General features: G+C 37.9%; 1 protein-coding gene across 1 annotated transcript in view; it reads right to left on the minus strand.

The window, feature by feature from the left end:
* The window catches only part of LOC124154674 (death-inducer obliterator 1), a 90,696-nt gene that overhangs the window by 62,173 nt on the left and 3,647 nt on the right, over positions 1-24,876 (minus strand). The window contains exons 3-6 of the mRNA XM_046528544.1: positions 23,149-23,394; positions 16,822-17,028; positions 11,330-11,607; positions 9,988-10,425 (exon numbers count right to left, since the gene is read on the minus strand). Of these exons, the coding sequence (XP_046384500.1) occupies positions 9,988-10,425; positions 11,330-11,607; positions 16,822-17,028; positions 23,149-23,394 (1,169 nt within the window). The remainder of the gene's footprint in view (positions 1-9,987; positions 10,426-11,329; positions 11,608-16,821; positions 17,029-23,148; positions 23,395-24,876) is intronic.

Genomic DNA, 24,876 nt, shown 5'->3' on the forward strand with positions numbered 1-24,876 from the left:
TTTTCTTTGCGTAAAATGCTTAAATAAACTCAGAAATATGTCGTGTTTGGACTTGTTCTTTTTGAAATTACGCGCACATTACTAATATTTCTATTAAATAAAGGTGTAACATCAATTGACGAAAATCATTCTTAGACACCTTTTGTGCTAATAGATGACTCATGCAGCGGTTGACCTCCACAGAAATGGGGAACTTCGAAGCTGGTAGGAAAAAAAAGGTCAAAGGGGGAAAAAAAGGAGGGCCAGAAACACGTTTCTATTGTTCTCGAGTAACTCGGTATCTTTTCGAAGCTAAGGTCTTCGTAATATGATACCTGCGCTAGCTGTGACCTTTTTTTTATTTCGAAGAAGAGGAAAGCCTCAGAGGGGGGGCTAGTGCTGAATGGAGAGGGATACCGGATCTTGGGAAATGCGCTAATGTAAGTATCCCACGGTACTCACACAGCAGTCGACCTCCAGAAATGGGGAACTTCGAGGCAGGTAGCCAGAAAAAGGTCAGTGGGTGAGAAAAGGGGGGAGGGCGTGAAACACGTTTTTATTGTTCTCGTAACTCGATATTTTTTTCGAAGCAGGGGACTTCCTAATGCGATCCCTGCGCAAGCTGGGACCTTTTGTTTGATTTCGGAGAAGAGGAAAGCGTCAGAGTGGGTGAGTGCTGAATGGAGGGGGACAGCGGATCGTGGGAAATGCCCTAAGGTTGCTATCCCACGGCACTGAGGTTCTCATGGTGGGGGGAATCGGGGATTTTCGGATTTTTTCACCCGACCATTTTCGGTTCCCCTCGTCGAACTCTTTTCACCGCTAAAATCCACGAATTTGATGTAATTCGTCAACTTGCGTAAAACGGCGCTGCGAGCACTAAATGACTACAGTTCTCTACATTTTCCCGAGTCAACTACCAACGACGTGCGTGCGACAGTGTATGACGCGAAATTCAAAGTATTCGAGGTATTCGAGGCGGTACTTTTCGCATAACTATTCGAAACCTCGAATATCGAATACTTTCTAATATTCGAGGTATTCGAGTATTCGCGGATACTATTCGCACATCTCTAGTATTTACGCTGAGTTTCAAGTCTCTATCCCCAAAAAGGTCATTTTGGACTTTATCCCAGCTTTTTCCGATTTCGGACCAGTGTGCACGGGGTAGGAAGACGATCGGCCGCCGCGGCTGGCGTAAAGGTATTCGGCGCCCACGTCGACAACTATTGTGTATTCGGCAAGCTGAAACTACCAGGCCAAGGCATTAAAATGACTTATCGGCTTTAAAAATTGCATTATTACATGAGTTTCATGATAGCGCTTCCTGTCGGCAGATTGCTGGACCAACTAGCCTCGAAAGCTATGTAACCTTAACTACTCGACTCGACATTCGTAATGCTACTCGAAACGCTCGAGTCGAAAACCAACTACTCGATGGACTTGAATTTTCGAGTACTCGCACATCCAAAAAGATATGTGTTTTGTTATTACGATTACGTGGCACGAAAATTCAAATGACTATTGGAAACGCGGTCGTATATTTTGTTGTTTGAAGTACTACTGGAATCGGAATCGATTTTTCGCCTTGGCAAAGTACTCGTTTTCGATTCCGGTTCTTGGCCGAGAATCGAGGAATCGAACCGACCCATCACTAATAATAAGTTTTCAACATTTAGTAGTGCTGTTTGTTAGATACTAATTATAATTATGGTAAATGATCGTCAATCCATAATTATGAATTAGATACGGAATATCCATCTCAAACGGAAAATTTTCTAGAAGTTTGCCAATGTTGTATTCCATCGCCACAGCAAAATAACGCTCAAATGAGCTGTTATAAATTTTCCTGTACCAAAATTTTGGCTTCCAACGCCAACCAAAAAAGATACTTTTGCATATTAATCGATGGTGATTCAACATGATGGTAAAAGCAGCATGCATTGTCTCATTCAAAGGGCTAACTGCAAATGGAGCAAATGGAGCTGGGGGAAACGATACGTTGCTAAGTTTTTGAGCCGGCGATCCACAGTGACAATGGCCGGCAGCTAACCGGCATTTTGCCGGTGCCGGCGTGTAGTCGGTATGTGTGCAAGCTCCAATGCTCTCCCATTGTTCACTATTGGAATGTGGACGGCCGATATTTTACCGGACGTCCAAAATCGGTGTGTGTGCAAGGGGCCTTAAATCTACGACGTGGTTATTATCCTACGGCGCTGAGATTGCCCCGATTGTTGTTCAATCTCTTGGGAAAGCTCATGCCATTTGCCTGTCGTGTTTTGCCTTAAAATTTTCCACGGCTGCAATTCTATTGCAATACTCCAGCGAGAGCTTTTAAACAAAATTGTTCGTGAGTAGGACAAGCAACGTAGAGCGATGGCGTATGCAAAGAGAGGATCGGAACTCTTTCTACTCCCTCTTATGCCGCCGCAGTTATCAAAATTTCCTCTTTCAAATAGTACTGAAAGAGGACATTTCGATAACTGTCGAAATTCCAGGCATACGCCTGCAACACCGCACGATAGGATTAAAAAAAGGTCGCAAATTTTTTTTTCTTTATAGCTTCGATCCTCAAAATAGGGATACGCCTCTTACACACGCTTATACGGTATATAACGATAACAGTTGCATTTTTTTCCAAATTATATGCTGTCCTCGACATACCTTTGACATATGGACAACGAAATTGATTATTGTACATGGTAAAAGTGTTCTTCACTACATGTAGGTAACAGATTCCTGCTGCCCTTGGCAAAGGACGAAGAAAGGTGAAGTTGCTCTGACGACTATGGCGGCGAAGCCTGGAGTTTAACCTCCCCTCCTGGCCAGCGAAGCTTCTGGACAGAAGGGACAATGGGAGCTTCGACAATTGGCAAAGCCATTCTGAGGAGTGTGCCGGCAAAACCGGCTGCGGCGTGTGCTACCCTCCCACCTTGCTGGCGAAGCCGGCCCAGGGGGCTTTGTGGCTTGAGCTTCGAGGAATAGCAAAGCCATTCCAAGGAGTGTGCCGTCAATGCCAGTTGAGGCGTAGCCAAGGATACGTTTCTGCCCCCCTAGCTGGCAAAGCTGGCCCGGATGACTTTGGGGGCAGAGCTTTGAGAAACAGCAAAGTTGTTTGCCAGCGAAGCGTTTACTTGTACAGGAGACTCTCATTAATACGAACGTTATTATTAATTTCTCATTATTACGAAGCAAATCATTGGCCCCGACAAAAAGGCTATCACAATGTGTAGTAAAAGAAACATTGTAACAAAATACAAACTTCAGCCGTTACAAAATGAACTTGATTACGAAGTGCCACGGGTAAGCAATGGCATTAAGGTGGATATATACTACAGTACATCGTAAGTATTGCGCTACGTTCAAGTTCTCCTTGTGCACTGAGCCCAAGACCGACAATTATGGTTCTTTCATCTGTAAGATATACTTCAGTATCCACGCAGTTTCATATAATCAGCTTCAATTCTGTGGAATCATGGTGACCCACTTATTACTGTTCATAAATAGGCTGTACATAAAGTCCTTTTCTTGCAAAAATTTGATTTATAAACTTTAAGACATGACTTTTTCGAAGAACAAAGGGATGCCCGAAATTTCCAATTAGGTGCCTCTGGAGTTGGGCGATGTGACACAGTGTATCTTAAAGGAACTTGTACTTTGAGTACAATTCGAACAAAGAATCAAGTAATTACAGTAAAACCCCTTATTTACACTTTTCTAGGGACCCAAGAAAAAAAGTGTAAATTGCGGGAAAATGCAAATCGTGGGAAATAGAGAATTTTCACTTTTATTCATATACTGGCTTTGGAAATGTTAATTTTTTAATTGTTCACTAAGCATTATTCCATAACACTGTTTCCCTCTGAAGCAGTGTTTTTGCTGGCAGCAAAAATTAAAAAATAATCCTGTTTTGTCTGCACTGAAAACATCTTTTGGGCTGTAACCTTCCAGAACTCTAATATATTCAGTTTCTTTCCACTGAGTTGCTGTCTCTATGTTAACATCTTTGCTTTCACCACTCACCATCTTATATACATGACTGTACCTATTTTTGAATCTGTCCAACCAACCATTATAGATGCCGTGGAATCTTCGATTCCCAATCTTGTGGGGAAATACTTTTTCTCAAGGGCCTTTGGGCCTGTTTACACGATACATTAACACGTACGAGTTAATTTCTGCTTGCATGAATGATTTTTGTGGACCGGAACGGGACATGTATGAATGTAGACAGGGGCAGATCCAGGATTTTTTTCTGGGAGGGGCACAGAGGGCCTGACAGGCAAAAGATCTTGTCTTAATTGAGATTAAAAACAAGATATAACAATGACTTTACAAAATTCTCTTTATTTTTATATCAAAGTTATTCTTATTGAATTAAATGATTGAGCCTCCTTGAGTAATACACAAAACAAAGCGAACATAATGATGACCATCAGGGGCGGATCCAGGATTTCTTTCTGGGGGGCACAAGCAATGCCGTATCCAGGATTTTGATCTGGAGTGGGGGGGGGGGGGGGGCACAATGATACCACGTTATACAAAACGAACGCAATGATAACCGGACCGTATTAAAAATCTAGCATATTTTTAAGTGTCTGGGAGGGCACGTGCCCCCCCCCCCATTGATCCTCCTATGATAACCGCATTCAAATTTTGTCTCTTTTTTTAAGCATCTGGGGGGGCACATCCCCTTCCCCTAAATCCGACTATGAATGCATGAACCAAATTTGAACAGGTTCTATTTTCTGTTCGTGCATATACGCACAAGTTGGGTGAATACACGGTGCATTTTCGTGTTCATAATTTAGACATTAACTTGTGCGGGTTCATGTACTATGTAAACAGGCCTTTAGATGACACGATTTGCTGGGACACTTGATCAAATGTCCCTGACTTACCTGAATTCTTCATATATATTCTCTTTTTTGATAAATGTCCGCACTGGTTTGCATATTTTACAATGGCATCGCGATTTTTCACCACGGTATTGAATGTTGAGACTGGGAATCCGAACGGATTGCCAGTCCCAACATTCGAGTCGCCAGCGTTTGAATAGATGCGGGTTCCGGTGTGGGAATCAACTATCTCTATAATTTTCATTTTCTCGTCAATTAAAAATGTCCGTTTTTCACCCCGAATTTCCATTTTCAAGCCGGATCAATTCTATTTCCCGTACGAGTTGAGGGTAACTCGGCAGCACACGAGTATCTGACCTACTCCTCGGCGATCAAGTGCGTAGTACAAACTGTCATGGGACTTCATAATTTTTGAAAGTTACAATAGTTTGCGATACACTGCTATTTGAATGGGATAATTCAATTTTAAATAAGTTTTTTTTAAGTATTTAATTAACCCATAATTGCTACGCAACTGTTGAATGAAGTCAGCGCAAATGATCTCGGTCGGTCAAGATAGTTCCGGCATTTATCACGTCTGGTTTCCTTTCAAACTCTCGTATCAAATTATCGACTACATGATTATTGTCAACATTCCTTCAGGAGTTCTTGCATTATAATTAATACATAGCTCGATTGCTCAAAACACCTACTTTCATATCGTGAATCTTTTCGCCGCTGACAGAAAACGAGATGACGTAGTTCAACTTTCCGACGTTAGTGGCGTTCTGTCCCGCCACATTCAAATTCTTCCCAAAAATAGTTCTCATTACATCTCTCTCTCTTGGATTTTTAAATAAAAATGCGCGAAAGGAAGCCAAAAGACAGTTTTTATGGGCTGATATGCATGATTAATTGTTTTAGTACGCAAATAATTTTTTTTTAGTCGGCACGTCGTGGTGCACATGGCGGGAAAACGAAAAAAACACGGCGTAAATACAGGGTTCTATTTACATTGGAGAGATAGGAAATATGACGGGACCCAGAAAAAAACTTACACTTCGCGGGAAAACGTAAATTCCGATAACGCAAATACGGGGTTTTACTGTATTTGCGAAGTCAGCAACTGTTCAGCGTTCTGCTCGTTCTTCCTTACCATGAACAGCAACAGGTCTCGAAATGCATCTTGTTCGTATACCAAGGATTTCCTGTATTTGTTCATAATATAATCGCGTATATCATACACATGACCCAGAAGCTATTCCGCATCCCGACTATGAATACGGGAGATTGAAGAGACAAGGAACTTTGGCTAGGTACATTTTTTGCGATGATTCCTAAAAGAAACACTATTATAAAGTTCTTTATTACAAACGTGCAGTTTTCCGGTCCCGTAAACTTCGTAATAAAGGGAGTTTAAGGTATTAACATTGTTCAAATACCCACAAAATTAGATGGCAGACAGTCTTGAGCTGAGTGTGAGTTTTTTTTATATAATTGAGGGAATTGTGTAAAGCGTGACCAATTTTCCGTTAATTGGCAGTGGCACACCCATCTGATGCTCTGCTTCATCTGACTTCTGGTTTTCACCATGCAGCTCGATCTACTCCCACCCCTACTGTCTTGTGCTAGCGGACAACCAGAGACGTTACAATATTCGCACGCTTCTCCCCCAGATTTTCTTCAATTATTTTCAATTCATCTTTTAAACCTTATCTTTAAATCTATAGAAGAGCCATGGTTCAAAGACAAATAAATACGTAATTAATAAAAATGAAACCTGACTTTATTGAACCCGCACTGAAAACACTCGCTAGTTTGAAGTAAACCCACACTAGAAAGTATGTATTTCTCGTACAAGGTGAAGCTCGGAAATGACACTACCGTTTATGGCTAGTAGGGAGACAATATATCCCGTGAAGATGCCCGTAAGTCAGTGACTCTCACAAGTGAGATTTATAATATAAATTTTAAACTGTAACCTGATATCCTGTTTTCAGAAAAAATTGCCACTTCAATTGCAGAGAAGCTCAGCTTTGAAAATATCGATTTTGCTAGAATGCTAAGTTTCCGTTGTATTTTGCCAACTATTTCCTTGCTTATAATGCTTATATAATGTCAGAAATGCGCCATGTTTGGCCTCATTCTTTTTCTATTACGTGCAATGACAAATATTTCAATGCAATAAAGGTATAATACTGGTTGGCGAAAGCCATTGTTAGACACCATTTGGCATAATAGATGACTCATGCAGCAGTTAACCTCCAGAAATAGGGAACTTTGAAACAGGTAGGCTGAAAAAATGTCAGTTGGCAAAAAAGGGAGAGGGGTGAAATACGTTTCTATTATACTGAAGTAACTTGATATTTTCTTTCGAAGTAATGATTTATGGTCTTCGTAACATGAACTCCGCAAGGGCCATGATCTGGGGTGTCTGGGGTCTTTTGAGAGGTTTTGGAGGATTGATGGGAGGGGGATAGCGGATTTCGGAAAATGAGCAACGGAGCTAATATCCTCCAGCACTGGGATTCTCCCAATGGTAGTTCTACCTCTTTGGGATGATTCAAACTACCGTATAAGCGTGTGTAAGTGGCGCACCCCTATTTTGAGCATCGAAGCTATGAAGAAAAAAATTTTGCATGACTTTTTTTATACTATCGCGTGGTGTTGCAGACGTATGTCTGGAATTTCGACAGTTATCGAAATTTCCTCTTTCAGTACTAATTGAAGAAGGAAATTTTGATAACTGCGGCGGTAATAGTGGCATAAGAGGGAGTAGAAAAAATTCCGATCCTCCCTTCACATACACCGTTGCTCTACAATGCTTGTCCTATTCGCGAACAATTTTGTTTAAATGCTCTCGGAGGAGTATTGCAATAGAATTGGAGCCGTGGAAAATTTTAAGGCGAGACACGACAGGCACATAGCATGAACCTTCCCAAGAGATTGGACAACAATCGGGGCAATCTCAGAGCCGTAGGATAATAACCACGTCGTAGATTTAGCAGAGCCACACTCGGCCCTCCATCAGCCAATGCCTCTGCCGTTATTTTCCTTTCCGAGGAAAATATCAAGTTACAGGGGAACAATGGAAACGTGTTTCATCCCTACCCCGCCTCACCAACTGACCTTGATCGATCTCCCAGTTTCTGGAGGCCAAATGCTAAGTGAGTCATCTACTGAGCCCGAAGATATCTCGATAGCTTTCAATAATTGTATGACACACACAAGGTTCAAAAAAAGAAAGAGATCTAACGCGACGCATATCTGACAGAATTTAAGTTTTTTCAGCTCTAATTGTTTGACACAAAGATTTATATTTACAACAAGGCTACAAATATTCAAAATAGTCAAAACAGCACAATTTCGGAAGAAACAAGCGTAGCATAAGCACGTTCAAACAAGACGAGACGGACTGGAAACTTCAGGCAACACAAACTGTGTATATCACATTGCTGCGCCTTCGCCCCTTCGCTTTGAAGGCAACGACATCACATGCAAGATCGGGCGTGTTCGTCCATTGCTCCTTCGCTCGTAGCCTCGTTGCTTCGAAGACGGAGGGATCGCGCTCCTTCGCCTCGACCTCCCCTTCCGCACTCCTCACTTACAAGCATTTCTGATTTCTTCTATCCACAATTTAGTATAATGAACACACTTGTTCGAATTTTTTAAAGAGCAGGTTTTGACACCAATATAATTTTCAGTTGCAATAATCCTCATATTAGCGTCTGAAGATGATTTTTTGAAAAATCAGGTCCTCAGCGTAATGGAAATTACTCGACAAGGCAGATATTGACTATTAACCAGGTATGTCCTTCAAAACTACACGTTTCTCTACGTTTGATAAGCGATCACTATATGCAGTATAAATGCCACGGAATGCCCATTTGTGGCAGTAAATTTAGCGCGCCCTCCGGAGCGAAAAACCCAGCGCGATCTTTTCCATGTTCAGCTCTGGGGTACCGACGTGACGGCGCGTTGCTTACAAAAAAGCAAAGAGGAGCATTTTAAAAATACGTCACTAAGGGAGAAACTCCCCTGCCTGCCGCTTGTTTTTGACCTAGGGTTTCAGATGACTAACTCACGCTGAAAACCAAGGCCACTCAGTTCCCCTTGGACTTGACTCAGTTCTCCTTGGACTTGCGACTGGTGAAGGGGAGGGGGGGAAGATAAGAAGTTTGTGTAGGAGGAGCACCCTCATTTTCGGTTGCAATTTCTGGGAAAAAAGGTGCGCCTCTTACATGCGCTCATACGGTATGTGCCTCTTGATATAACCATAAACGACACATTATAAATACTTTAGTTTCTTTTTTGTCCAACAATGGATAAGGGAAAATAATACATTGGGATGGTGATCTTAAAAACCATCAATGTGGGAAAATAATACTCCGGGAAACAACAGATGCAGGAAAAATTACATTGCTGGCATGGAACTTCATTTGGGACCAGGAAAGGCAAATGATGAATGCAGGAAAACAATCAATGTGGGAACGATAGATCAAGGTTCCACTGTACGAGAAGTTTCTGGCATTGTTATCAGACACAGGAAAGCAAAACATTACGTGAGGACAAGTCATGTAGATTGTGAGTTGAAGGTCCTGGTGCTGCATTTGCGGAAGGATACCGATAGAGAAGCACTACCCAGTTGATTCAATCTATCTAAGCTAAAATTTCATTTGAATATTCTTTTTTGAAGAACAGACATTTGAAGAGGGGAGATTTTTCTAAGCTCTAAAGCTGTATTTGTTCATTAATCACTTGCATCTCTAAACTAAATTCTAATTTTTGGGGCATGGGATCTCGGGGAAAGCTTTGTGATTTGCTGCTAAGCAGACATTTTAGATTCTGTAGCAAGCACTTCAAACATTGTAACAATGGCTTCTTTCAATACTGTTGGGACAGCTTAGAATCATAATTTCTTAAATATTGTTTACTTCTTTCACCGTATGTTAACAAAACCCTTCATTCAGGACCATGACATTACTCTGTTTGAAATACAACTTTGTAAGAAAGTTGTTTGAATAATTGAGAATCTACTGTGGCACCTTAACACACCCAATTAAATATAATTTTTTTAACAAATAAAATTTTTGCCAGAAAAAAATAGCATTTTCATCCATGCAAGAAAGAAGGATTCTAAGCAAAGATGAGCAGTCATAAAATTACTTACAATGGATTTCCCAGGGATTATCATAATCCCCTGTGGCACCGTGCTATGCTGAGCACCATGCTTCCTGTCCAACACAGGCATCATAACAACTTTAACAGGCTCCTTGCTTGAACCCACTGTCTCTGTCCTTGTCAAAGTTGGATTAAGATCCAGCTGCTTCAAAACAGGTACCAGGCATGCACCAGTTCCCACATTGCTGGGAGGCACCAACGAGGCAGCTGTAACAGCAGCTAATGATGGTGAAAGGCTGGCTGCACTGCTTGTGATTACTTTCTGCACAACAGGAGGAGAGGGCTTGGGAATTATGGGAGTGGTTTGGGTCACATGAGCACCAGACCCACGGCCGCCACGCACGTTAACTGCCCGACCACCCCGTCCCCCTCTGCCACGGACTCCAGAGCCAGCCCACCTCCCACCAAGACGACCACGGGCCCTTCCCTGAATCGAATGTAAGAAATGGATTTTTGAAAACGCACCTTTCAGTAATTATTTAATAAATCTAAAAGAATGTCAAAAGGAATTGCAATATTTACTGCATATAACAAATGATATTCTACATACAGCCTGCATAATAAACTGAGAAAGAAAGAAGATATCAAGAAAATAAGTCACTGACAACCACTAAAATTCAAGATATACATTTGATATTCAAATCTATTAACAAATTAGTCCTGAAGATCAAGAAAAAAAAGTATACAATGAAATGCTTGCTGTATTGAGGTTGAGTTACTTTAAAACAGGACAAAAATTGTAAGAGCATAAATGAGTCATTAACTTTTAAAATTTCAACCCGCAGATAGCTCAACCGCTTGGTGCTTTTGCAGCTATAAAATATGGCAGACAGCCAAAACAATCTTTCCACTTTGTTTACAGCAACATAGCTTCACATTCAGCACAGTGAGAACACTCCAAACTTAAAATGAGCAGCTTTGAAGCCGATCTGTCAACTGAATGAACCCAATGATGGAATCTTGCATCATTCATGCCACAATTGTCAAAAATCTAATTATCTGTAGTGCTCTGTTATTACTATGGTGACAAATATGATAAAAAATCAGAAGGAAAGAATGCTTCCCCTTGCTATCTTGAATTGATTGCAAAGAATGGATAAGGAGAGACTGAAATTAGACAAAGAATATGATGTTGGATTGGAAACGGTTCGGGATATAATCTAGAATAATTTCAAAAAAAAAGGACATATAACCTGAAATGAAGTGACCAGCAGTCGGTCACGAAATGCCGAGGCAATTCCGATCCATCACGCAGCATACACCTGTATCTCTCTCTTAAATCATCATGAGCCACGAAAGCTTCAATCAAGAAATACAAATGAGCAACTTACACGTCCCCTTCCTCGGCCCCTGGAGCGTGACGGCTCCCCATAACTCTCCCCACTGTCGCTCGACTCATCGTCATCCTCCTCATCATCATCTTCATCATCTGAGGCGTTCACTCGGTGCATCCTTCGGCCACCATGGCCTCCTTCGTTCGAAGCACCAGATGAATATGCCCCTTGGGAGGAAGCATTTGGAGGAGCAGAACCAGGACCAAGGGAAGTGTAGCAGTGGTCCATTCGAATGGTATCAGTTATGTTAGTCTGCTCATCTGATGACAGCATGTCTAGAATCACACAAATATCTCAATTCACAAACACTTTCACCTAAAAACACTTTCATGAGCTAAGAGCAAAAGGAGCACAAAATACTACCGCATACCATACTCATGCTCATGATGATTGAACCTTTCAGCCAATTTTTATTCAATAATAATCAGTATTGTAATTGAAAAATTCCTTATCATACAGACATTTTTAAAACTGCTGACTATCATACCTTTCCTTACCATTTCCTTTATCACTACAGAAAGAAGCAACCACATTTTTATTAAAAACATTCTTTAAAAAATTGTTAAAACCACACAGATAGAAAATCCAGTTTATGAACAAATATTTTTAAAAAATGCTGTATTATTTTCAATGTGTCTTTAAGTTATGTATATAAGTATATAAGACCAAAAGAAGTTTATTTACTTAAATCAGGAAAAAGCATATGAATATACTATTTCATTTTTTCCCATCAAAATTCATGATATTATTCTTAAGTAACTACAATTCAACCATGCCCATCAGCTCATCAAGGTCCTGATTTATGAAAAAATATCAGGCAGATACTTGAGAATACAGCACCAATTTCCATTGCTTGATCAATCAATCAATCAAATCAATCAATCAATCAAATCAATCAATGAAAGTATTGCAACTTACTCCGAGTGATCCAAAGGTGAGAATAATGATATGGAAAATCAAAAAGCATTCTGATTGCAGTCCACTTAATGAGTGTTTTGATCAATAGGCTTAGAGTGGTTAGCTTCATGAACACAAATCATTGAATATAAGCAATGAACTATTCTAAACTTATCTCACACACATTTGTCAATGACTCGTAGGTGGTGCAAAGAAATAAAAAAACTGAATGGTTTATCATTTAACCTATTATCCTAAATAAATTTATTATGCAATAAGAATATATGTTTCCTTGACAAAAAATTTCTCAACTTGCAAGCACCAAAAGCATTTAAATAATAGTGGAATAAAACAGGGAAGCATTCACACTTAAGGTATAACATGACACAAAAAACTAATCAACTCATAAGAAATAAAACATAGAGAAAAATAATCCTTTTAAAAGCAGCATTGATCAAGAAAGCAAATGCTTAATTAAGGAAGAGAAAGCATGTTATACATATTCAAAAAAATAAATCTTATGCAAATTATGCATATCTAACAAGCAATAAAAGTAAGAACACGCTACGATTGTGTCCATCAGCATTATATCTTACGACAACAGATAATTCCCTAATAGCTAACTTATCCCACAGATGCAACCCCAGAGCTAATGATGTCATATATGACCCATCTATTGCCGCATGCACAAAAAAAGCTTCACTGACAAGGTTTTCGCAAGCAATGCTGAAGTAATGCTCATAGTTTAACAAGATTTAGAGACGAGAAAATACTAGATGAAATATAATCTAATGAGTACTTGGACACACTTCCAAGAATAAGTAAATTAACCAACAGGATACACATCCTACAAAACTGAACAGGTTTTTAAAGAGGGATGAGTAGCTATAAATGCTTATAAATGCTGAAATTATACCTCCAGTCAATTACAATACATGTTGCACCAAACATCAAAATGATTATAACTTATTGCTATACCAAAAATAAAACCCATCATGATGATGAATAGGATTATTATGATGAAAAGTATACTGCAGATATGACAAATTTTTGAAATGACTGTATTTGGGGTTGATATTCACTAGATTCAAAGAATTTAATGACAAAATGAGTGACTAATTTTTCTTCCATTAGTTTTCTGAAATTGAAGACCAAATTCAGATTGAAGAATGTATGGGATGGAAAAAGCCCACCACTAACCACTATTGTTTCCAACAATACAAATCAGCAAAATCATGGAAAGAAAATATGAATAAATTCTTGGAATGTTAAGATGACTTTCACCAAAAAAATTTTAGTAGTTGCCAAAAAAGTATGATGTTGGATGTTTCAGCCTTGATATTCACCTGCCAAATTTTCAATAACATCCACATCCATTAAGGATGCATTTCCATTAAAAATTATGTGCAGTGCAACCTCGATAAAAACAAGACCCCACGGTGCTCAAATAAAAACTCACTATAGCAAATTGTCGCTTTACCGGAGGTGGAGCAAATAATAGCCAATATACCTATTGCGAACAGTTATACAGGAACAGGAGTGGTGCGGCAACAGAGATATGTCTATCCGATTAACACAAGCATAAATCCAGACGAAAGGCGAATTTTTTTGCATCACTAAATTTCCTTACTTAAACAACTAACTATTCTAACAATTTGTAAGTGCCATACTGAATAAAATCAAGCAAAGCATTGCTTTGTCAATCATTATGCCAATGCACAACCGACAAAGCCATTTTTCTATGTACTTAATTAGTGCATTTACGTGATCATTCTATTATTTTGGTATTTTCCACAGAAAATTCAAAAAATATCTGATAAAACTCTATCGCTATTATTTAAAGCCTCAAATGCTTCCACTGGTGTATCTTTATTGTTCCTGTATGCTAAGCGGCAGTTAAGTGAAATAACGTATTGGATTTGTTTCTGCAGAAGAAAACGGTGGAAAATTGTGTAACGATCCTGCCTCGGAAGACTCTTTCTATCATATAATGTAAAATCTTCATTATCTACGGTAAAAAGTTTGCTAAGCATGCAAAATGATATGATTAAAATTGCCGTTGTTAAAAAAGATTCTTTTTGAGTGTTACGCTTGCAACGTATTTGAAATAATACACTGAGTTTATCACAGCACAGCAATATAAACGATTTGAATTAAATTGGTAATATAAGGAAAGACATTAACGTGATATTATTTCACGAAAAAATATAACGCAGATATTATGCTGATTTCACTTAAGTAAAACAACAACAAGATGAAAGAAACTGCGACGAATATAACTCAATGGGTAATATTTGCGACAAAGAAATGGAAAGGCATACGCATCTGATGGACCCTAAGGCCAAAAAAAAACTAACCAGTACGAATTTATTGATTTAACATTCTCAATAATGACTGAGAAACATGAAAAAGGAATGCGGAATTTGCGGAAACTAAAAGCACAGCATCAGCTCTTCACATATGCCATCTGTGGAATTGCTGAATGCATACACCATGATGCCAAATGAGAATCAGTTGTTCTGTGAGTTCTTCCAGCGGCCACCAGGGGATGCTCGGCCGCCCGGGTGACAGAAGAGAGTGCCAGTACGAGTCCGACCACTGACGCGAATAGTTCACCCTTGTGAATAGTACATTGTAATCGTGACTATTACTTGTAACCGCAACATAGAATAAATACGTCCATCCGGACAACTCACGCTAAGTATTATTGTATCGTACATCCTACACCATCGCTAAGGTGCACTACCTACCTCTACAAGCATCATTGCAAGAAATACCTCATACTGCAAGGGTTTTGTCGGGGAGTAGGTTGTAAAAGAGTTCCGTTTCGTCTATGTTATAAAATGCGGGGAATACTTCTTAAGATACTTAGGATCTGAGTCTCTCTTCTACAACTTCGGGTTTACACCGCAGGTATCACCAGCAATTATGACAGGAGATAACGCTTTGGTGCTTTGAATTAGCATAACCAACCTTCCAAACTCTTGAAGTTCTCGATTTGCAATCTATTCCTGAAATACTCCGCTTTCGACTTAGGCATAGCCCCTTTCTCAAAAGTTCCCGCAGGTTGGAGTGGGCAAAACCGAACAAAGCTCCTTCTAACTCTTCATGGTCTGAATTCCTTGGGCGCTTTTGTTTTTCTTTAATTGTGAAGAGCGAATAGGAAGATAAATTAATTACGTCACTCTCATATTACTCTATTATTTTTATTTTCTTGCTTAGACATGTTTGGTGTTTTACGGCCATGGTGTCTACCATCAAATGCTTTCTATTCACGCAACTCACAGATGTGCGGGTATGCTGCCGACTGCTTTCTGCCACCCGAGGAACAAAAGAAGATCAAGCATTCGCAAATGTTAATGCCACAATATTTTCACCAAAATGAACTACTTATTTATCGAACGACAGTTTACTACATAAATTTGAGTCTGAGCACTCAACGTTAACTACATTTCTAACAGATCGCAAGAAATTACAAAGATAAGGAACTCTTGGTGAAGGTTTTCTGGCAATGGAAACTCTTGCTATGGTAAATGCCAACACCAAAAGGGCCTCGTAAAATCGAATTTTTATACATGCTTAATATAGGGTCAATTGACGGTGCCTCGGCTATCTCTCGTAATGGCAGGGGTCTTGCAAAAGCCCGTACTCGCTTTAATGAGGTTCCGCGGTATAAGATGATATAACATTCAGAAAAAAATTTGCCAAAGACCAGAAACCATTCAAGCCAAATGGCTTGAATGGTTTCTGGCTTAAATATAGCTCATTGAAAAGCTCATATCCTACAGTAAACCTCCCAGTAGATGCCATGTTGCACTTAAGAAAAGAAACGCACAGGGGAAGTGAAACCTTGTCAGTACTTAAAGGATTTTTTTTGCAATAATAGGCTTATCTAGGCTGAAAAGAGGTTAATGAACACATCATATAAATCTCATTTCTCCAATAGCCGTACTCAACATTTTTTTCTCTAGAAGATGTGCTGACATTGTCATATGATCAGTGGCACCAAATTATACTCACCATCAAGGACAAAAGTGACCAACATCTGCAACATGCTAAGAAAAATCATCATCCCTTTTAAGGTAATGGAGTAGAAGAGGCAAGCATATACAAAATTGGCACCTATCGATTTCTTAAACACAATTTATAACAAATTTAAACCTATTTCTTAAAATTGGAGTTAATGAAATCACATGCAAGGCCATTTCATATCAAGAGAATTTGCTTGACAAAGAATATTAAGTCAATACAAAATACCTTTGACATAAACTTGTGGAGCACTATTTCATGGGTAGCTCACTCTGCAGGTCTGTTCTTAGGAACGTTTTTTTTTCACAGATTCGACAGAACAGCAATTTTCACAATCCTCCCCAAGGATACTCACTCATATTCCATATTATTACAAGAAACAGCCATTCTCAAGGACCCTACAGTTCTTAAAACTTTGTCTTCAGTAAAATATCATAAAACTATATGTAAATAAACTAAGTGAGATATCATTAATATAATTCTAAATACCCTACATGTATTCTAAAAAAATTCACACAAATGTCACGACAGATGTTTCCTGAATCGCTTCCTTTAATACTAACCAAGCATAGCAGTAACTCCTTCCCCGAGGATTTGCTTGGCTTGCTCAGATTGCAGGGCTGTTTCCAGACGCTGCAGTTGCTCCGGGTCCATCTCCAGAAAAGGATCCAATCCCTCGCCAGCTGAGGAAGCACTTGTTGCTCCTGGTGTTGTAGATGCAACGCCTCCCACAGAAACACCAGGGTTTGCCGCCCCTTCAACATTGACTGCTTCATAAAACAGTATGGTCCCAGATATTTTAATTGAAACATGATAAGCTTATGGTATTTATAACACACCCATGGCTCTCAATTTTCCACAGAAATCCACACTCAGAAAGGTGCATTACAATAACTAGAAAACGACCACTGAACAGCACTGCCATAAGAAGATGTCAAACGCCAGCATTGACTCTCAGACAGCCAGTATATTGCAAATAATAAAAAGCAAATTAATTTTGGAAGTAAAAAAAAAATACTGATAAAAAATTAATATGAGAAGATGATGAGAGGTATTTTTAATGAGGCCAGCAAATAAAACTATGCAAAAAAGCAACATGTGTTAAGAGAACTGCAGATCAGAGAAATTTTTTGGTTAGAATTATTCTTGCCATATGACATTTATAATAAGCAACAGAATAAGGCAACAATTAAAGCAAAAACATTTAGGCTATATCATACCATCCTCATTTCATAAGAAAATTATAGGAGTCAGCAACACTATTGTTCCACGCATTATGCAATGTTTTAGGTCTTCCATAGGAAAAGGGAAAATAACTACAATCATTGGATATTGTGTTCCTCCAAGCTTTAGCGGACAATGCCAGTTTTTCCTGGTGTTTAACGTCATCTTCGAGCCTTTTTGATCATCACGTACACCCAATGTTAATTTTTGTTTATTCCTTTGTTGCGTTTACTTTATTTCTTAAAATTAAAAAAAAAACCAGAATGTTAAGGTTTATCAAACGACGTGAGAAATATGGAATTTTTTTGCTCTACAAAGCTAAATCTAAGTTCCATAGTTCGTTTGCTTCGTTTAACTTTTAATTCCATAAAGATTCAAGATCCACAAAAATATAATTTTTAAGAAGGATTACCAAGGTTCCCATATCTTGCAATTTTGGCAAGAAAGTATATACTAGTGCAGCCATGCAATTGTGTAGCAAAAGGAAATATGTAGTAGTAGTAATACTGTCACATGAAAACGTCAAAACCTGTTGCCCGAGTATGTAGAACAATTAGTTTTTTTGCATGAGAATTTGAAAGGATCAAACACTATATGATTCATTTACGTATAATGTTATTTTTATTATAGCTGTCCAAATACCTTTACTCAGGGCTCTTCCTAGCACTTTGGATAAATATATTACTTAACTTGTCGACATATTTCTTGAGGTTAATTCTTTCAAATTGTGCCCATGGAACTGTTTAAGACACATTAATGTTCATTCATCTCCTAATTCTGACACAATTACCATCAACGTTCCTCATTATATTTTTCTTTTTGCATCGAGATAAGAATTTAGAATAGAAAATTCATAATGGAATTGGAAAAATGAGAAAATATAGGAGCACATTTTATTGTATTGCCTGGTCCATAAATTATCATACTCGACTTGACTCTCACGAGTAGCCTTCAACTCGACAAAAATTACTACTCACATATCCCTAATTGATTCTATTAATTTTTTACCTTACAATAGCCATTCTTCAAAGAAAAAAATTAGAAACCAACTGTAAATTATCCACCGCTCACTATCCCATAGCGTGAAAGTTCCTCAGGCCAATCCAAACGTTATTTTTCTGGTGCCTTAACATATTTGGACTCTCGATTTTATGAATCAATGGCAGAAACAACAGAAATGAGCATGAAAAGCTAACAAAAATGAAGCCAACTAAAACAAGCAACAGATATGTTGATGGACAGCTGGTACTCTTGAAACATGTTAATCATAATAATAAACATTATAGAATTGCACAGCTGGCTGTGGGAAACCTTTCTGTAAATGGATGGTCATGATTCATTAAATCTATAAACATAACATTAATTATAATATAAATAGTATTTGAATAACACTAATTTTATGATAATAAAAACATAAAAAATATCAGAAAATTCACTCATGTGCATTAATTAACCACAAAATAATCATTCACCTTCTATGGGTATCATAATAATAATGAGACATCTTTAACTAGGCTTTGTCATCGAACGTTAAACAAAAACCACAATGACAAAGGGAACTGAAACACGGCATCAACCACGGCATCACAAAAGGGTAACCACACTTCAAATTATCCATGTACAAGAAAACTTTTTGACACTATAACTCTTGGTTCTCATTAAGGATGAGCTGGTACTTAAACTTACTCGGTTCCATGGATGAACTTTTATCATCTGAATTAATGGCAAATTTAAATGAACAACCACAAGAAGTGGATGAAAATAATTTCACTAAAGATGTAAATTAGCAGGTAAGCTCTGTAAAAAAATTAAGATTTTCTCCATAATTTTATTTGCCAAGTAAAAAAGTTTAAATAAAATGTTAAAGAATGCATGATCGACCAATAGGTCACATAACATCCACTGGCAGCCACTGGTTCTATCTCTAGATTTGGATTTTTTTAAATTCAAAATTGTTACACTATTTCGGTCTAATCTATTCTTTATTTGCGGATCTATTGCCTGCAGTACTGAACAGGCATTCACTGAAATCAGTAGTGCTCAGTGTTGATTTTGAAGGGCCACGCAAAATATGCTTGGAGCACAGTTTACATACTGCCTAGATAGTTAGCATAGCATAAGGATCAATAGTGAAGCTCCCAAACTTCTGACAACATCATCCGTTAATCTGCAGTAACTTAGTAGTCAGTTCAAAATATATTCTGTGTTCTGCGATGTAGCTTAAATTGTTAATTTTATAGACAACTTATTTGTATGCTTCAGTGTCACAGTTCTTATAACCTCAACAATAAACTGTTCAAGTCGGCAGTGCAGCGACACCATGGATAAACTGAGTGGCCATAAGGTAATGCAAAATTGTTATGTAGTTTTGCATTCTATAGGATAACCACACTTTTCGATTCCTTGCCGTTCAATGCACATGGTGTTGCAGAGAGTGGTCCTCTCATCATAAAAGCCGCCTGAATTTCACGTGAACGACAGCTGACAAAAAGTCGTTTAGTCAGAAACAGGCCTCAATGTAGCATTGTCTGTATTTCACGCTGTAGACGGTGCATCGGAAATGTTATAATGTTGGCGAGAGCAACAAACAGACGAGCACAACTTAAATGCATGTGCTAGCGAGCAACTCTCACAAGAAAAAAACGTGGATGCCATGCAATCGGAAAGTAACATATGAATCTTTTTTTCACTTTTTGACCTTGAATACGCTGCAGACCATTTCGGCTTTGGTCACCAAATTCATACCCTCGCCACTGTTCCAAACCGGTTCCAAAGTACTGACTTAATGTGTTCCGTTTTCAATACCAGTTCCACAGGCCAAGAGCTGGCAACACCGAAAACCGGTTACTTGAACCGACCCTATTTCTAAAGCAGGGTTGATTGAAATCCGAATTTTTCCTATGAAATCATTTTCATAAAAAGGATTTTTCATTCACATCAATTTTTTTTTATTTTAATACCTTGCTTTTATTATTTTTACTTTAATTATTCTGGATGAAACTGTTCACTACTACATTGATTATTAAAAATACAGCCATTATGATTTTAATGGAATATACTCATGATCAGGGATTATCACCAATTATTTTAGTATAAGGTTGACAGTAGATATGTATTTCTAAAGCTATAAAACTACTAAAATTAATTTCATCAGTGTGCCCACACACCTGTTTCATTTGATCCCTTTTTAGATAATATACTGACATACTGATTATGCACGTATTCTTCATTGCTGATTAAGAATGACATTATTTACAAAGCAGCATCCCTTAGCTCAGGGCTGACAAAAATCATGATTTAATTGAAAACTCATAAATGAATTAGAATGATTTAGTACTTTTTCACATAAAAATCGTAATTGAACTGCGCCACTATTTTTGCCTCTCTTCTGCATATATTCAGAATAATAACATTGGCAAATCGAATACTATTCAATAAAGAATAAGTGCTGAGTTAACAAAAGGAATATAAGGTAAGTAGTTTAATAGTGATACCCAATTTGGTTTTTTAAAATATATAAATTGATACTTGATTTCTTATTTCAATAAAAGTTTTAATTAAATTTTTATTTCCCACGGCAAAAACATTACTCATGTAATATACAACAGTCCTTCACATCCTTTTTATATAAATCGCACTTTTTACAAGATCAGGATTTTTTCTGGATACCTTATTATAAATTACATGGATCTATTTCATTTTCTTATTCATCATTTTTCCCGCAGTGTGTTTCCATTGGATTCAAATGCATCTAACAAGGGGAATACACAACCATCGGGTGGCCAATCGAGCTCAAATTTTCTGATTGAGTAAATCATGGCTGTAATTCAATATGCCAAAGCAAGACAATGCACCTCTCGTAAAATGTAGAGTAAAAAGCAATTAAAGATCACATAAAATGAAGTTACAGTTTGTAACCTGTATTGAATGGCAATTCCCACTTGACAGCGATAGCCCAGAGGTTACAATGGTTGACATTGGAAGTAATAATGGCCAGTTCAATCCTTTCTCACGGAACTTTTTTTTTATTTTTTAAGGATTTTACTGTTTGAATTTTTAAAGATTGTTTCTTATCTTCATGCAGTGCAAAATATTTTTATGCAATTTTTTTACATATTTAAATTGGGAACGAATCAGCTTGGGCTTTTGCACATGGAATGAAGGGTGGATAGAAATCCTGCATCAGCATTAGCCTACTAAGAATGGCACCAAGGGGACCACAGTTTAACGTCCCATCCCAAGGACTGTACCACCGGTGTAATCCACATTACACAAAGGGGTTGAATTTCGGAATGCTCCGAAATTTGTAGCTGAGATTGGGACACGGAAGGCTAGCACACAACCTAACCAATCCAGTTAATTCTTTATGTGCAAGTTTCAGAATGGTAGTCATCATAGAGATATCGTAAAGTGATTCGTACCCCTCCTGTTCTCGACCGTCGGCTGTGAAAAAGGCTGCAGATTTGAAATGCTTTGTCCACATATAACATCCTCCTACATCAGGCTGATCAAGTACCCACACCGCATTGTATATTTCCCAGAAAAATTGTTGAACGTGCATGATTTGCATCAAAGCTCTCTGATATGAGAGAAAATGTGAATGATATGTATTCTCCTTCGAAACTCCAGAACAGTCCTTGCAGCACCACAAACAAATAGGGGTGTTCTTTCCTCAGCCTGATTTAAACATTTTAAGAAAATGACAGAAAAAAGTGTATTCCCCTTGTAAGTTACAAATCAACACAAATTATCCCCAAAAAAACTGTTTATCACACACTTCCTGATATTCAAGTAATTGACAAAAAACATCCCTTAGCCAGTACCATGACAGAAGCTTAAAAACGTTATCTATCAAGCTTGTCAAAGATCTAGCTCATAGATCAAATTGCAATCTAGTCCAAATTTCTAATTAAAAAAGAATTTACTGTACAAGAGACCTTCAATTATGTGTTCTTATAAAAGGGCAAGCCAAATCAAATAATTTAAAGAGAAGGGAAATACATCGTGATAGGCTTCTTTTTTTTCAATTTTTACTTTAATTTACGTGAATTGCTTTCTCTACATTTTACTGCCCTTTCCATGGAAAAACTAGTTTTTAAGTGGATGTGAAGGACATTTTTAGGTCCTGACTTAGTTACACAAAGGGCCTAGGCCTATACTTTATATTCGGTTTCAACACATCTCATATTAGCTATATATCTCTAATTATTATACCTGAAGATAATACAAACATACTGAAACTGATCGTGAAAATTCCAGTCGCTATGAATTTACTAAGATGAAAACGAGTTTGGTGCAAAGCCTGAGAAACATTTTTACATTCAATTCACCAGGATAATCTGAAATGATTCATTAAAAGGTGCACTTCGACAAAACTTTATCGTGAATGACACTCCCCTTGCTACCAACTTAGGTTTTGAGGCAACTTACCAAATATCCCCTTCCCCTCAATGGCACAAGTAAATCAGTAAGGTCTTCCATCTATCACAGGGAGTAAGGTAAATAAAGAATTTTTGAAAGGGACATGCCCTCATTATAGGCTACGATCGTATGGAAAGACAAGTGTGCCATTTACACAAATTTATGCAGCAATAAAACCCGAAATGGAGCAATGGAAATACACCATTCTGTTCTACACCTACAAGAGCAAAGGAATTTTTACTTACCATCTTGGGCCACACTAGCCGCAGCAGCCAGAGCTGAGACAGCTGTAAGAGAACTTGTAGCACGAGAAGATTCCGGGTCAGAATGAGTGGCAGCTGCCGGGAATATGCCTTCCACCGTGAGATCCAGCTGGGGACTTCCGTCATCGTCACCTTCCCCCTCATCCTTTGACCCTTCCTTTCCATCCCCCCCATCGAGCCCTCCGCCCCCAACTCTCACCACACTCACATTTGTATTCTGTTGGTTGGCTGAAAATGAGAACATGCACAGATGGAAAATTTTATGAATGATTTCTTTCATCACCAGGTTGACGGATCTAACTAACTTGACCAGAGAAAAATATTCTTCCTACGTCACAAAACAAAATTTAAAACCTCACCACACAGAAATTATAACAAAAATAATAACAAAAGAAAATATAATCCTAAATGGATTATTTTGGTTTAGTATCACATCCCTTTAATTTTTTACAAGAATACAAATATCGCTAACAATCGTTACCCGCAACAGACAATCAAAATTAACCAGCTTTGATTTAGGGCACCATGCAAAAGACCAAAAGTCTATTTTCCATTTTCCAGGATTCACTACTCACAAAAATACAATGATTCCAATCCATAATTTTCCACAGGTCAATAAGGTTTAAATCATGTAAGGAAAAACTCTCAATGTAATTTCTTAATTTTGTGCTTCCTCTTCTACCATTATTACCCCCCAGTAAGTCAAACAAACCACAAACAAAACCAAAACCATGTCAAAAATCAGATCAAAGCATCCATTAAATGCAACACAATGTGAATTCGCAGTATATCTCTATTTCTCTGGAGCTCTCGATGTAGACTTGAATACACGGTAATTAAGTGGAGCCATTCTTTATAGTGACATGAACTAGCTTGGTATCGCTGAACCACTATGCTCAAATGCTACTACATAGTAACCATGGATCCATTGCGATTAAAACTGCAATATAGGGCATAATTAAAGTTTTCTCAGCAAGTTAGACGAACTAATTATTATACAAATTGATTAAATAAAATTTTATCAATAGGTTGTATTTTTATTGGTAATAAGTGGCTTCATAATAAGTTTAGGAAATTAGAGATATGAACATATTTTTCATTGAGTACCATTGAATAATTATATGACCTATGCCAGTTTTAGAAGTAGAAATAAAAATAATAAGATGGTTATTGCTAATTTCATCAGGTGCTATGAAAAGTAACCACAAAGACAATAATCAATAGGCAATATAGACTGGATCCATAGACAAAATTTAGCCAATTCTGAAATTACCACTCCAATGACAAGGAGCTATGGACCCACCAAATATTTGAATCTCATAATAATGGAACTCTAAGAAATAATTTATTTCTTTATAACTTTCCATAACAAAATTCATGACATTTTGTTTTGTGTAGTCCAGTTGTAATAGTAAATAAAATAAGTAATTACATAACAACAGATGCTCTATTAGAACAGCAAAAATTATAACATAAGAGGTAACATATAAACGAACTAAAACATTATTTTATGCGCATACGATTTTTAATTACCAACCAAGGTGACTTTCCAGCAGATCATGCGATGGAAGAGGCAAAATAAATAGTGATACTATGCAAACACTGTAGAGAAACTAAGCAATAAACTTTATAATAACCAGGCACTAGTAGGCCATACATTCAAATGGTGATGGCTGCTTCCAGGGGCAAGATAGCATGCTCTATTATACA

The sequence above is a fragment of the Ischnura elegans genome, chromosome 2 (assembly GCF_921293095.1).
Source record: "Ischnura elegans chromosome 2, ioIscEleg1.1, whole genome shotgun sequence".
Taxonomy (NCBI): Eukaryota; Metazoa; Arthropoda; class Insecta; order Odonata; family Coenagrionidae; genus Ischnura; species Ischnura elegans.